The 15,679-nt window shown below is 44.0% G+C and overlaps 1 protein-coding gene across 1 annotated transcript in view; it reads right to left on the bottom strand.

The window, feature by feature from the left end:
- Nucleotides 1–15,679, bottom strand: part of LOC121269490 (cystathionine beta-synthase-like) — a 43,922-nt gene that overhangs the window by 13,450 nt on the left and 14,793 nt on the right. The window contains exons 6-10 of the mRNA XM_041174086.1: nt 11,577–11,711; nt 11,190–11,259; nt 8,765–8,856; nt 4,185–4,310; nt 3,230–3,314 (exon numbers count right to left, since the gene is read on the bottom strand). Of these exons, the coding sequence (XP_041030020.1) occupies nt 3,230–3,314; nt 4,185–4,310; nt 8,765–8,856; nt 11,190–11,259; nt 11,577–11,711 (508 nt within the window). The remainder of the gene's footprint in view (nt 1–3,229; nt 3,315–4,184; nt 4,311–8,764; nt 8,857–11,189; nt 11,260–11,576; nt 11,712–15,679) is intronic.

The raw sequence follows: 15,679 nt of genomic DNA on the forward strand, positions 1-15,679 counted from the left end.
AGCATATAGAGTCAAGTTAAGGCACAAGGGAGCATAGCAATGTTGGGTGGCATTTGTTTTAATGCAAGGAGTCTTGTGAGTAAGGCAGATAAGTTGAGGGTGTTAATTAATACATGGGGATATGATATCATTGCTATCATGGAGACATGGTTGAGGGAGGGGCAGGACTATCAGCTCAATGTTCCAGGGTATAGAGTCTTCAGGTAAGACTGGGGGCATGGGTTGTAAAAGAGGGGGTGGTATCGCAATATTCATCAAGGAGTCAATTACTGCAATAAGGAGGGATAATATCTTAGAAGGTTCCTCAAATGAGGCTATTTGGGTAGAACTTAAAAACAAAAGGGGGCAATCACATTGCTGGGAGTGTACTATAGACCCCCAAACAGTCAGGGAGAGATAGAAGGGCTTTTTTGTAGGCAAATCTCAGAGAAATGTAAAAATAATAGGGTAATAAAAGTAGGGGATTTCAACTTCCCTAATATTAATTGGGATAGGCAAAGTATAAAAAGGCTTAGAGGGGGCAGAATTCTTAAATATATATTCAGGAGAGCTTTTTAAGCCAGCACGTAGAAAGAACTACAATAGAGGGGGCGGTACTGGATCTAGTTTTAGGGAACAAAACTGGGCAAGAGGTGGAAGTGTCAATGGGGGAGCATTTTGGTGATAGTGACCATAACTCAGTAAGATTTAAGGTAGTTATATAAAGAGGCAAAGATAGCCCGACAATAAAGGTTCTGAATTGGGGGAAGGGCCGATTTTAATATGATAAGACAGGATCTGGCCAAAGTAGACTGGGAGCAGCTACTTGTAGAAAAATCTACAACACAGCAGTGGGAGTCATTCAGAAAGGAAATAGTGAGAGTGCAGGGTCCACATGTTCCCATAAAGGTGAAGGGTGGGACCAACAAGTCCAGAGAACCCTGGATTAAAGAATGTCCAGGATTGGATAAGGAGAAAAAAGGGAAGCTTATGGTAGATACCAAGAGCTCAAAACACGGAAGCCCTAGAGGAGTATAAAAAGTGCAGGGGGTTACTTAAAAAAATAAATTGGGAGAGCGAAGAGAGGGCATGAAAAAATACTGGCGAGTAAAATAAAGGAAAATCCAAAGGCATTTCATAAGTATATTAGGAGCAAGAGGATAACCAAGGAAAGAGTAGGGCCCATTAGGGACCAAAGTGGCAATCTGTGTGAGGAGCCAGAATACATAGGTGAGGTTTTAAATGAGTACTTTGCATTTGTATTCACTATAGAGAAGGATGATGTAGGTATAGAAATCAGAGAGGGGGAATGTGATATACTTGAACAAGTTAGCATTGAGAGGGAGGAGGTACTAGCAGTTTTAGTGGGCTTAAAAGTGGGTAAATTCCCCAGGCCCAGATGAGATGTATACCAGGCTGCTGTGGGAGACGAGGGAGGAGATTGCAGGGGCCCTGACATTAATTTTCAAATCCTCTCTGGCCACAGGAGAAGTGCCAGAGGACTGGAGGACAACGAATGTGGTACCATTATTCAAGCAGGTTGTTAGGGATAAACAAGGGAACTAGTGAGTCTAACGTCAGTGGTAAGGAAATTTTTGGAAAATATTCTGAGGGACGGAATTAATCTCCACTTGGAGAAGCAAGGGTAGTCAGCATGGCTGTGTCAGGGGGAGATCATGTCTAACAAATTTGATTTAATTTTTGAGGTGGCGAATAGATGTGTAGATGAGGATAGTGTAGTTGATGTAGTCTAAATGGGCTTCAGTAAGGCTTTTGACAAGGTCTCGCATGGGAGATTGGTCAAGAAGGTAAGAGCCCATGGGATCCAGTGCAATTTGGCAAATTAGATCCAAAGTTGACTTAGTGGCAAAAGGCAGAGGGTGATGTTTTTGTGTCTGGAAGCCAGTGTCCAGTGGCTTACCACAGGGTTCAGTGCTGGATCCCTTGCTGTTTGTAGTGTACATTAATGATCTAGACATGAATATGGGAGGTATGATCAGTAAGTTCGCAGATGACATGAAAATTTGTGGTGTGGTAAATAGTGAGGAGGAAAGCCTTAACCTACAGGATGATACAGATGGGCTGATCAGGTGGGCAGAACAGTGACAAATGGAATTTAATCCTGAGGAGTGTGAGGTGATGCATTTTGGGAGGAGTAACAAGGCAAGGGAGTACACGATGAATGGTAGGGCCCTCAGAAGTACAGAGGATCAGAGAGACCTTGGTGTGCTTGTCCATAGATCCCTGAAGGCAGCAGCACAGGTAGATAAGGTGGTTAAGAAGGCATATGGGATACTTGCCTTTATTAGTCGAGACATTGAATACAAGAGCAGGGAAGTTATGATGGAGCTGTATAAAGCATTAGTTAGGGCACATTTGAAGTACTGTGCGCAGTTCTGGTTGCCACATTATAGGAAGGACGTGAATGCACTGGAGAGGGTGCAGAGCAGATGTTGCCTGGGCTGGAGCATTTCAGCTATGAAGAGAGACTGGATAAGCTGGGGTTGTTTTCCTTAGAGCTGAGAAGGCTGAGGGGGGACCTGACTGAAGTGTACAAAATTATGAAGGGCATAGGTATGGTAGATAGGAAGAAACTTTTCCCCTTAGTGGAAGGGTCAATAACCAGAGGGCATAGATTTAAGGTAAGGGCCAGGAGGTGTAGAGGGGATTTGAGGAAAAAAATTTTCACCCAGAGGGTGGGAGGTGTCTGGAACTCACTGCCTGAAAGGATGATAGAGGCGGGAACCCTCACAACAGTTAAGAAGTATTTAGACAAACATTTGAAATGCCATAGCATACAAGGCTACAGGCCAAGTGCAGGAAAATGGGATTAGATAAGATAGGGGATTGATGACCAGCGTGGACAAAATAGGCCGAAGGGCTTCTTTCTATGCTGTAAAACTCAATGACTCTATGACTCTAATCCTTTATGGCACATGTCAGGCAATTTTTCTGTACAAGGTCTGCTCTTAATGATTGTGTACAATATAATGCTGGTAATTATCAAGGAGCTACTCTAGTCAAAAATAACATACCGTGAGAAATTGATTACTCAACCTTCCAGTTGTGCCTAAGACCAACTTCAGAATATCTCTATTCGGCATATTAAAATCAAACAGCAAGAAGTCCCACAACTCAATATAACCCCCACCTGGGAAATGGGGCTGTTGGAAAGATGCATGCTGTGAATTTCATTTGGTATCAAAGCAGAAAAAAAAGTCATGTAAATACTATCTGAAACATGGTTTACCACATAGCAATCCTTCTTTTTTGATCAACATCCGAGCCATTGCAAAGCTTTCTGCATCATTAGTCTTCACCCATTTGTCAATCACCTTTTTGAGAAAGAACACCCTTGTTACTATTATGTGGGACAGTGTTGTTTTGAAGAATTAGGCTGAAGATAAAAATAACATTTTCTTAGCTGCTCAGTCTCATTAGTTCTTTAAGAAGTTGTCAGTTTGCTGCAAGGAGCATTTAATTCATTGTATCTTAAGGTACATGCTATTATTGGGCAAGGAAGCACTGCATGCATTTTATTGGAAAGAGTTTGGTAACAACACACTTCTGCATTTTGCGATGGTTCATGTCTGCCTATCCCACATCAATCAGTTGTGATATGAATCAGCTGTTCCTACAGAAAAAAAGAGCATCCGAGAAAGAACCATCGTCCTGTCATCCCCATGCACTTTGTCCAAAGCAGAAACAAAGGTTTTGGAACAAGCTGCCAACCAGCCTCTTAATAGGCCATAGTTCATTTTTCAAGAGACTTTGATGGAGAATAAGGCATGGTCTGTTGGAAGCAGCAGGCTCACTTAGCTGAGTAACCTCTTCTTATTCATTTACATTGCACTCTTCCAAATTCTATACAGCTTTTGCACTCTTCCAAATTCTTTACAGCTTGAACCTCAAATGAGTGACACTTGCTGCCTTTTGAAAGAACCTATGCCATAAATAATCTCTAAAATATAATGCAAAGCAGAAACAAAAGTTGTCCTTCTCTAGCTCATCATTACTGAAAACAATTTTGGATTTATTTGCAAATGGAAAGCATTTATAATGAAATTAGCCTTAAATGTTGACATTTTTAACCAAGGCTCAAGCTGAACCAACCCTAAATATCATATTGTCCTCATTTTATAATAAATTGTCAGTAATGAGACCTTTAAATAATTATGACCATTATCTGTGGTGCTAGGACATACTTCTCTGTCCAGTACTGTGGGTATAAATGTATGGCCAATTCCTTCCACTTCATATGAAGTCTTGCCTACAAGATTCAGTTCTTCTGGTTCAGCCATGGTTGAACCTTCAGGATCAACAGCAATGATCTAACAAGAATAAAGAAAAACAATTACATTTTACAGACTTGACTAAGATTTTAAATTTTAATGGAAATTGTAGCAGAGTTCTGGTTAGGTAAAATGGCCAGTTTCTTCAGTTCTGACCTTAAAATTAGGTTCGTGAGCTCTCAATCCAATGTTGCAGCAATGCACTGCTGAGATTTCAGAGATGTATGTGCTTTAAGTGCTGTTTGGTAGCACAGATCCCTGTCATTGCAAGTGTGACAAGTAATATGAGACAGCAATAGACAAATTTTATCGGCAGGAGTTTGGTAACAACACACTTCAAAATTTTGTTATGGCATAGAGAGCCAAAGTATAACACCAATGCAGTATTGGCAGGTTCACTCAGGGGACCAAAGAATGGATATTGTGGGAAATGGAAAATGTTATCCTGGTATTGTCAGGGTTAGGGTTGAGACATGCAAGATTGAGTATCATCCAACTCTGCTGCATAGACCTGGGACTGATTTATGGTGTTTCAAGTGTGTTTCATTTTCCTGGCTGAATATTCTTCCTTCTAATGAGTGTAAAATCCAAGGCACCAAAACCCCCAAAATTGAAGATGAGCTATCTTGGATTCATTCATGCATAACCAGATAGATTTCTGTAGTACCTCGATAAACCCAAATTAATTACTCTAACATTAGTAATAACAATTATTTGACAGGCAGACCTGACATATTATTACAGGGGAGGTAGTGGTGTGGTGGTATTGTCACTGGACTAATAATCCATAGACCCAGGGTTCGAATCATGGAATTTGAATTCAATCTGTTGCATGATGTTGCATGTGTTGCATGCCATTGTAATTTAAAGGTGTTCGTCAGAACATGGGTTAAAGTGGAACTGGAGAATAGCACCACCTATGGTATAATGCATAGAGCCACATGGTAATAGACTGAGGGAACAGTTGAGAGAGAATTCTCTGAAACCAGCCTGCATGGAGATAACAGCCACAAGCATGACCATACTTTGGATCTGTAAATAGTTAAAGGTTAACTAACAGTTCATGATTAAATGTATAAATCTCAATATCTCATCATTGAGACATACATATTACAACACAATCAATAAAAATCTGGAGTTAAAAGTCTAATGATGACCATGAAACCATTGTCAATTATTGTAAAAACCCATCTAGTTCACTAATCCCCTTTGGGGAAGGAAATCTGTTGTCCTTTACCTAGCTTGGCCTACTTATGACTCCAGGCTCACAGCAATGTGGTTGTCTCATAAATGCCCTCTGAAATGGTTAGCAAGCTGCTCAGTTGTATCAAACGGCGAGAAAGTCAATAAGGAATGAAACGGGATGGACCATGTGGCATCGACATAGTTACTGGAAACAACAGCAAACTTAGCCCTGTCGACCCTGCAAAGCCCTTCTGACTAACTGCTTGTACAAAATTAGGACAGCTCTCTCTCACACACAGACTAGTCAAGCAAAAGCCAGATATAATCATACTCATGCAATCATACCTTACAGATAATGTCCCAGGCACCACCATCACCATCTGATGAAGAGTCAAACGGACTCAAAACATTAACTATATTCCTCTGCGCAGATGCTGTCAGATCTGCTGAGCTTTTCCAGCTATTTTTGGTTTTGTACCACCATCACCATCACTGGGTATGTCTCACCAGCATGACAAACCAGCAAATGTGGCGGCACAGTAGTATTCAGCCTGCAGGAAGTTGCCCTGGAAGTCCTCAACATTAACTCTGGATGCCATGAAGTCTCATGGCATCAGGTCAAACTTGGGCAAGGAAACCTCCTGTTGGTTACCACTTACTGTCCCCCCTCAGCTCATGAATCGGTACTCCTCTATGTCAATTACCACTTGAAGGAAGCATTGAGGCTGGCAAGGGCACAGAACTCTGGCTGGGGGATTTCAATGTCTATCACCAAGGGTGGCTCGGTAGCACCACTACTGAACTGAGCTGGCCAAGTCCTAAAGGATATAGCTGCGAAACTGGGTCTGCGGAAGGTGGTGAGGGAACCAACAAGAGAGAAAAACATACTTGACCTCATCCTCACCAACCTACCTGCCACAGATGCATCTGCCAATGACAATATCAGTAAGAGTGACCACCGCACAGTCCTTGTGGAGACGGAGTCCTGTCTTCACATTGAGGATGCCCTCCATCCTGTTGTGTGGCACTACCACTGTGCTAAATGGAATAGATTTAGAACAGATCTCGCAACTCAAGACTGGGCAACGTGAGGCGCTATGGACCATCAACAGCAGCAGAATTGCACTAAACCACAATCTGTAATCTCATAGTCTGGCATATCCCCCACTCTACCATTACCCCCAAGCCAGAGAATCAATGCTGGTTCAATGAAGGGTGCAGCAGGGCATGCCAGGAGCAACACCTAAAAATGAGGTGTGAACCTGGTGAAGCTACAAGACAGGACTACTTGAGTGCCAAACAGCATAAGCAGCAAGTGATAGACAGGGCTGAGTGATTCCACAACCAACAGATTAGATCTAAGCTCTGCAGTCCTGCCACATCCAAACATGAATGGTGGTGGACAATTAAACAATTCACTGGAGGAAGACATTCCACATCATCAATGATGAAGGAGCCCAACACATCAGTGCAAAAGATAAGGCTGAAGCATTTGCAACAATCTTCAGCCAGAAATGATCCACCTTGACCTCCTCTGGAGGTCCCCAGCATCACAATGTTAGTCTTCAGCCAATTGGATTCACTCCACATGATGTCAAGAAACAGCTGAAGGCAATGGACACTGAAAAGGCTATGGGCCCTGACACTATTCCAGCAATAGTGCTGAAAACTTGTGCTCCAGAACTTACTGCACCAAAGCCAAGCTGTTCCGGTACAGCTACAATATTGGCATCTATTTGGCAATGTGGAAAATTGCCCAGGTATGTTCTGTACACAAAAAGAACGAAAAATCCAACCAGGCCATTTACTGCCCCATTAGCCTACTCTTGATCATCAGTAAAATGATGGAAGGGGTCATCAGTTGTGCTATTAAATGGCACTTTCTTAACAATAATCTGCTCACTGGCTCTCAGTTTGGGTTCCGCCATGGTCACTTAGCTCCTGACCTAATTACAGCTTTGGTTCAAACATGGAAACAAGAGCTGAACTCCAGAGGTGAGGTGAGACTGACTGCCCTTGACATCAAGGCCACATTTGACTGAGTGTGGCATCAAGGAGTCCTAGCAAAACAGGAGTCAGTGGGAATCAGGGGGAACACTCTCCGTTGGTTGGAGTCATATCTAGTGCAAAGGAAGATGGCTATGGATGTTGTAGGTCAATCATCTCAGTTCCAGGAAATCACTGCAGGAGTTCCTCAGGGTAGTGTCCTCAGCCCAACCTCCTTCAGCTGCTTCATCAATGACCTTCCTTCCATCATAAGGTCAGAGGTGGGGATGTTTGCTGATGATTGCACAATGTTCAGCACATTTGCAACTCCTCAGGTATTGAAGCAATCCATGTCCAATTGCACCAAGACCTGGACAATATCCAGGATTGGGCTCATAAGTGCAAGTAACATTTGCACCACACAAGTTCCAGGCAATGACCATCTCCAGAACCTAACCATTGCCCCTTCAGTGGCATTACCATCGCTGAATTCCCCACTTTCAACATCCTGGGGGTTACTATTGACCAGAAACTGAACTGGACTAACCATACAAATAACGTGGTTACAAGAGCAGGTCAGAGGCTAGGAATCCTGCGATGAGTAACTCACCTCCTGACTCCCCAAAGCCTGTCCACATCTACAAGGCACAAGTCAGGAGTGTGATGGAATACTCTCCACTTGCCTGGATGAGTGCAGCTCCAATGAAGCTCAAGAAGCTTGACACTGTACAGGACAAAGCAGTCGCTTGATTGGCACGCCATCCACAGATATTTACTCCTTCCACCATTAACACACAGTGGCAGCAATGTGTACCATCTACAAGATGCACTGCAGAAACTCACCAAGGCTCCTCAAGTGGCACCTTCCAAACCCACGGCCACTACCATCAAGAAGAACAAAGGCAGCAGACAGATGGGAACACCACCACCTGGAAGTTCCCCTCCAAGCCGCTCACTACCCTGACTTGGAAATATATTGCCTTTTCTTCACTGTCGCTGCGTCAAAATCCTGGGACTCCTATTCTAACAGCATTATGGTTGTACCTACATCACAAGGACCACAGCGGTTCAAGAAGGCAGCTCACCACCACCTTCTCAAGGACAATTAGGGATGGACAATAAATGCTGGCCTAGCCAGCAACACCCACATCCCATGAATGATTTTCTTTTTTAAATTAACACTGTTACTTTTAATGCTACAAAAGCAATTGTCACCCTGTTTTTCAATTATCCCTTTCATCTTGAAGGACAATGGTAAATTCAGTATTAGCAACGTGGCTTTACTCTATCAGTATTAATTTGTTCTCTATAATATGAAATACCTTGCAGCTGGGACATTTTTCCTTGAATTTCCTTGCTATGCCAGTGAGGGTACCACCAGTTCCAGCACCTGCTACCAAAACATCAACTTTTCCTATGAAGACAAAACAAAATAGAAACTCAATCTCAGGATTACGAGTCTGTCAAATTATGGAATTAGAAATTAGCCAATTATTTCATTGGAAAAACACCTTTCATGATGTCTTTAGTATTGTATTGCTGCCTGAATGTAGGGCAGTCTTATGAGATTAGTTACGCTCAAGCCATCAGCAAAGAGTCGCCTTAGCAGGATTGGATTTCAATAAGATCACAGAGATACTTGTTCTATACTGAGAGCCGTGGCTAGGTGCTGTGACTATGTTGATTAATTCAGTTTGAAAAATCTACCTGCACCATCACAAATAATACACCCCCTGTAAACATCTGGCGGGTTATAAATGAATTAACAGAAAGTAAAGGGTGATGTGCTAAATCACACCAATTTTGGCATTGGGAGCGAGCGTTGGATTATCAGTGAAGCAATGCCGAAAAAAATTGAGGATGCAGAATTGTATTTTTTGAGGCAAATAATGAAGATATCTTGGTCAAGTAACATTAGCACTGAAGAGGTGTTAGTAAAATCTGAGACCAAACGAAGCCTGCTGACCAAGATCAGGAAAAGACAATTGGAATTTCTTGGGCGCATAATAAGAAATCATGAGTTAGAAAGTCTGATGCTGATGGGAAAGATCGATGGTAAAAGAGATCAAGGTCAACAAAGAATGATCTTTCTAAAGAATCTCGCAAACTGGATGAATGTACCACCAATGAAGATGATCCATGCTCCAAAGCAAGATTAATATGGAGGTCCATGGTCACCCTCTTAGGGCATGGTAGCTGAAGAGACAGAGAGAGAAAGAGTAAAAATGGGAAAAAATTATGATCAAGCAGGTCCATTATTGAATGGTTATTTGGAAGAAAAAGAGCAGAAAAGCAAAATGATTTAAGAAGAGAGTTCCAGAGGGTGGGACGTAGGGGCTAGAAAGGTTACCATTCATTGGTGGATCAGAGAGAGGATGGGCCATCCAGAGTAGGAAGAACACAGGGTTTGGACGGGACATATGTCTAGAGAAGACGGGATAGGGCAAGACTGTAGAGGGGCTTAAAAGTGAGGACAAAGATCTTGAAGTCTGAGTTGAGGAACAAAGAGCCTGGCAAAGACTAGGTAACAAATGCTCAGGACTTTGAATGGGTAAAATCACAGTCTGTGTGGTTTTGGATGAGCTCAAGTGAGAAGAATGGGTGTGGGATACTTTGAGGAAGGCATTCGAGGAGTCTTTGTTCTCTGTCTTGCTGTTGTGTATATAAATTTTGGCACATAGTATAGCATAAAAGTGTGACTGGCAAATATTCCAGAGATTGCAACGGACCAAATAGGGCACACAAAGCTGAACTGGGGGGTTGAACAGAATACTATGATATGACAGGGCTTAGCCTGAACAAACATCCAGGTAATGTTTATCGAGTCAATAGCAGAGACATATAGGTATGGGCAATTTGGATGACTTCAATTTTGCTGGCACTGAGCTGTAGCAAATTAGGAATCATCCAGCACTTGATGATAGATAGGCAGTCATCTGATAAAACAGCCCTAAAGACAATGGTGCTAGTAGAGAGTTTGAGATGGGTGTCATCAATGTACATATAGAAGCTGACCCAAGTGCTTGTGGATGTTGTTAACAGGCAGTAGCATGTTGGTAATGAATAGGAAAGATCTTAGAATTACTCCGGTTTACATCAGAGTTAAGTCCATAGGCGTGAAGAGAGAAACTCAATCTAGGGGTGTATTAACTATCTATCAAAGTCAAAGGAATAAAATAAGCCCCAGCATTAAAGTTTCCAGTTTAAATGCAAATTCTAACAGGATGTAAATGTAGGAAGTAAGAAACTTGTGTACAACTGAATCAACTGATTGTGACAATGATAACAAAAACAGAATTACCTGGAAAAAATCAGCAGGTCTGGCAGCATCGGCGGAGAAAAAAACTCTTTTCTTCTCCACCGATGCTGCCAGACCTGCTGAGTTTTTCCAGGTAATTCTGTTTTTGTTTTGGATTTCCAGCATCCGCAGTTTTTTTGTTTTTATCTCTGTAACAGTGATAGCCCTGATGCACCAACATGATCATTCCTGGAACTTCATCGCAGTTTGCATTAGACCTCAGGCTTAGTAGGGCAAGAGATCTGAGGACTTCCATCCACTTGGCAACTACATTGTGGCTTGTCTTGTTCTTCAATGAAATCTAGCATGCATTCATAGTATGGATAACATGGAGCTTACTGCTCAGTCATTATAACAACCTACAATACCTCTAGGACACCCTATGCTCCATGCATTTTTAGGTAATTTAAGAATAGTTCCTACAAAGAATCACTATCCATTGTACTTACCATCACACTGATCCAGAATTTCCTCTGCAGTAATGTCATAATGCACTAATGGATTGCCAGCATTTTGATACTGAGGATAAAATAAATATTGACATTTGCATTTCCATTTAAATCAAAGCAACAGATTTATAGATGGGTCTTACAACTTCCTAGGGTATTAGAGGGGTGAAATTTCAATGATAAAGTTGAAGCTCTCTGAAAGTTTTACTTTACTTTATTTGAACTTCAGTGGCCTGATTCCCCAGCCTGTAACCCCTCCACCCACCCGATGAGGGTGTCAAAGTTCTTCTAGATGCGCTTTTTAAAATATAACATTACACAATATACTGTTGTAATATGAAAGGTACAGCAGGTTTATAGTAGACGTACTGAAAGACGAGTTTTCACCTGATCAAACACATGTGAGTTAGGAATCTCATTCTTCAGTTTCCAGGCCATTCCAATATGAGAGTCAGGACTATTGAGGTTTGCAGCATTTGGTGTCCGCACCACTTCAACCCCCAAGGCTTTTAAGATATCGACCTACACAAAGGGAAAAGAGTTGGGAAATTGTTGCTAATCAGTGCTTCATTAAAAAGGTACTGTTGAAATTTGGAAGGAACACTGCTCCCATAATAAAAACATACTGACACATTCAAAACGTACTAATGAACTAGAACACTCTGCCATTTTTGTGTAATGTCAATGTCTAATTTGGACAAACATCCACTTTTGGCTGCAAAATGGGGCAGGAAATGTTTATTCTGGTTTTCCACCCCAAGATCAAGTGCTTCCAACTTCCTTAGCTCTTTGTTTGGCCCACAAGTCCTAAGTGAGGTCATTTAAATGTATTATAATGATGGGCAGTGACAGAAAAGAAAAAAATACTCGCATTTAAATAGTGCCTTTCATCATCTCAGGATGAGACCCAAAGCACTTTTCAGTCATTGAGGTAGATTTGAAGTGTAGTCACTGTTCTAATAAGAAATAGGAATAGGAGTAGTCCATTTGGGCCCTCAAGCCTGTTCTGACATTCAATAAGGTCGTGGCTGATTTTCTGTCTCAACTCTGCCTTCTCCTTATTCATGTAATGTAGGAAATGCGGGAACTAATCTTCATACAGCAAACTCCTAGAAACATCAATGTGATAATGACTGGACAATTTCTGTTAGTGATGTTGATTGAAGGATTATCATTGGCCAGGACACGGAGGATCACTCCCCTGTTCTTCTGCAAAATAATGCCATGGGATCTTTTACATCCAAAGACAGGGCAGACAATGGCCGTGTTTTTCCGGTGCTGCTGGCATTGGGCGTGTTCAGTAGCGTTAGTGGACAGTATGGAGCGCTTGGTTTCATGACGGTGCGAAACCATCATTGTCCGCTCAGCATGCAGATGGAGGGCCGCATTTTCCACCATTGGACGTCAGGAATTTTGTTATAATACATAGGCATATCGTTATTAGGCCAGCCCGCCGGAGTCATCACCCACCCCCCACAGCCCCCCACTGCATCGTCCACACACACTGAAGGAAAACACATCAGCGTGTTTCACAACAACATGTAAAAGGCATGCACTTTACAGGCTGCACTGTGAGGGGAACTTGGAGGTGAGTGCACAGTAACATTGCGCAGCGCTTGCCAGGCTCATCTGTTGGACTTCAGGATTGAGGCAACTTGGGGTTGGGGGAGGGGGGGGGGGGTGGGGGGTGGGGAGCAGGGGATGCAGGGGGTGGAGGGGCAAGGGCTGCCCTGCAGTTGAGGCACGTTGAGTGGGGCTAGGGCTGCGCTGTGGTTTAATGTAGCATACAAGCATTCGAGGTGGTGTAGGGTGGTGGGTGAGGGAAGTGGCCAAGCACGTGGGACACCTAATATAAAGTGAACATTTCACTTCAGCTGAGACAGTTCAGGTGCAGCAACATTGATATGTCTGGAGTCGGGCCTCTAGATTCTCTGTCCACTCAAACAATACAGAGGCACCTGTTCCAGAGTTTTTTACCCCTTGGGCACAGACTGCAATGTAATGAGCATTTTAGTGGACTGCAGAACAGTTGGACGACTGCATACATTGTACAATCTCCTCGCTAAAGCTATGCATGGAGCAGTCACTGGTGGAGGTGCTCACAGCACCTTGAGATGTCAGCATCCAGATTTGGACCAGACTCCCCCTTGGTTCAGGCTAACAGGGCAGCCTTGCGTTGTGGGTTAGGAGAATGCCTGTGCCTGAGCTGAAAGCACAGCCTGCAGCCCAATAGGCAAAGTTGCTGCCAATCGGTCAGGTGGGATAGGGTGGAGATGGGTGGGGATTCGGGCAGCCATGCAGCTCACTAATCTCTGACCATCCAAGTGGTGTCCAGTGCTCTCCTAGATGCATTAAGGGGCCTCAGACTTAACCAAGACAGGTTCTCAGTACACCCATGTTAACGCACCTGTTAACTCTTTCATCCTGCAGGAGGAGCACATCAGGATCACGGAGCCTGGTGAACTAGCTGTGTGCCTCATGGCTTACAGAGAGCAGAGGGGATGGAGAAGAGAGAGGCTGAGACACCTGGCTGCACAGAAGGAGGAGCAGCACCCTCAGAAAGAAGGAGCAGTTGGACCTCCTGTGCACGCTGCTGAAGAGCCAAAGTGAGCAGTCACTGGTCGGCATCTAGCTAGTCTATAGATGCCACCTTTCATCCTTGCAGATGACCAAAAAAACCAGTGTCATCAAAGACTGCGCATGTCTAAGGAACTGGTGGGTCACATCTGCCAGCAACTGCAGCATTTGGCACTCCTGGAATATGAAGGGTATCAACTGTCAGTCGCCGTGAAAGTGACAGGGACTCCTTTCAGAGCTCCACAGGTGACCTCTATGGGATATCAGCAACCTCCACTCACAAATCCATCCATGAAATCACAGATGCCACCTTTGCAATTGCACACAACTTTGTTTCACCCAGGACCAGGACAGCCAGGATGAAAGAGTGATAAGATCTCGGGTTTCCCACAAGTGCAGGGTGCGATCGACTGCACTCATGTGGCACTCAGATCTCCATCGCAACACACAGTCAACTATATCAACCACAGGGGATTCCATTTACTGAATGTGCAGCGGGTGTGCAACCACCACAAAGGCACCTTGCAGGTCGGTCACAGTTTCCAGGGAGTGTGCACGACTCCAAAACCTCAGAAGGTCTCAGATCCCTGACGTCTTCCAGGGTCACAGAAGCTGCTGGGTTGGCTCGTGGGGCACAAGGGCCCACAGAGGCTGTGGGTGATGACACCCGTGCAGCAGCCTCAAACTGCAGCAGAGTTAAGGTACAATGAGGCTCATGCTGCAACTCGCAACTTGGTGGAGCAAACCATTGGGATGCTGGAAATGAGGTTCTGGTGCTTGGACCAGTCTGGTGGAGCCCTGCAATATAATCCACAGAGAGTGCCATGCATTGTTGTCATCTGCTGCAGCCTTTACAACCTGGCACTGCAATGGGGAGAGGAGCTGGCTGAGGAGGAGATGGTGGAGCGGAGGTCTCCTCCATTGAGGAAGACAGCAATGGGGATGAGGGTGAAGAAGGTCTTCGAAGGCGCTGCTGATGGGGATGAGGCCCTCACACTGGCCAGATGAGGCAGGCAGGCTTGGGAGGCCTTCATAGCTGCTAGATTTGTGGAGGATGATGACAACATGCAGTGAGGAGACATGATAGTTTCTCACATTCTCACATGAATGTTTGACTCCATCCTGATTTATGGCTGTGCACATACCCTCTGTGATAAGGATCCTGTCATGGAGATGCAGCGGAGGCCATAGTTGCTCGATTGCAGGAGAATGATGAAGACATGCAGTGAGGACACTCCATAAATCTTCACATAGTCCCTGAGAATGTCTGACTCTTGTCTAGCCAAGGGCAGCCCATTTGTGCTCTGTGATCAGGGTCATATCAAAGAGATGCAGCTATCTTTAAAAGCATCTGATCCCTTGTCTGTCTTCAGCACTTCAGCCCTTCAGGAGCACAGCATCACTGGTCACAGATGCTGAAGAGATGGGGGCCAGCCTCACCTTAAAGGTACTGAGAGCTACACAGAGAGAATGAGGGAATTCTGTGGCATCTGCCCACTACATTCTAGCTGCAATGACCAGCACTGTTAAGGTGCAGGCATCAGTAATGTGTCCAATGAGTGTGAGGCTGGACCATCACTTTAGTCTGAAGGTTACACACTGCACAGGGAAGAGGCCCTGGACTGAGACACCTGCCTTTATCTTGTGCAGAAAGACTTCACATCTGAGTGACAGGAACACGGAGCCATAGGATGGGAAACATTCTTGGAAGCTTATTGACAATAGTGAACATTATGAACAAGTGATTAACACCCGTGCCCAGGCTGTGCAAGTACATCTTTTTAACCTTCCTAACCCTGCCGCTACATCTTGGTGCTCCCCGGACATCCACAGCGGAGGTGGAGGCAGACTGCTGACTGATGTGTCCTGTCTGTGATAACCTTGGCAGGCATCCTCTGGAGAAGCACGACCTG

Source organism: Carcharodon carcharias, chromosome 25 (assembly GCF_017639515.1).
Source record: "Carcharodon carcharias isolate sCarCar2 chromosome 25, sCarCar2.pri, whole genome shotgun sequence".
NCBI classification, from domain to species: Eukaryota; Metazoa; Chordata; class Chondrichthyes; order Lamniformes; family Lamnidae; genus Carcharodon; species Carcharodon carcharias.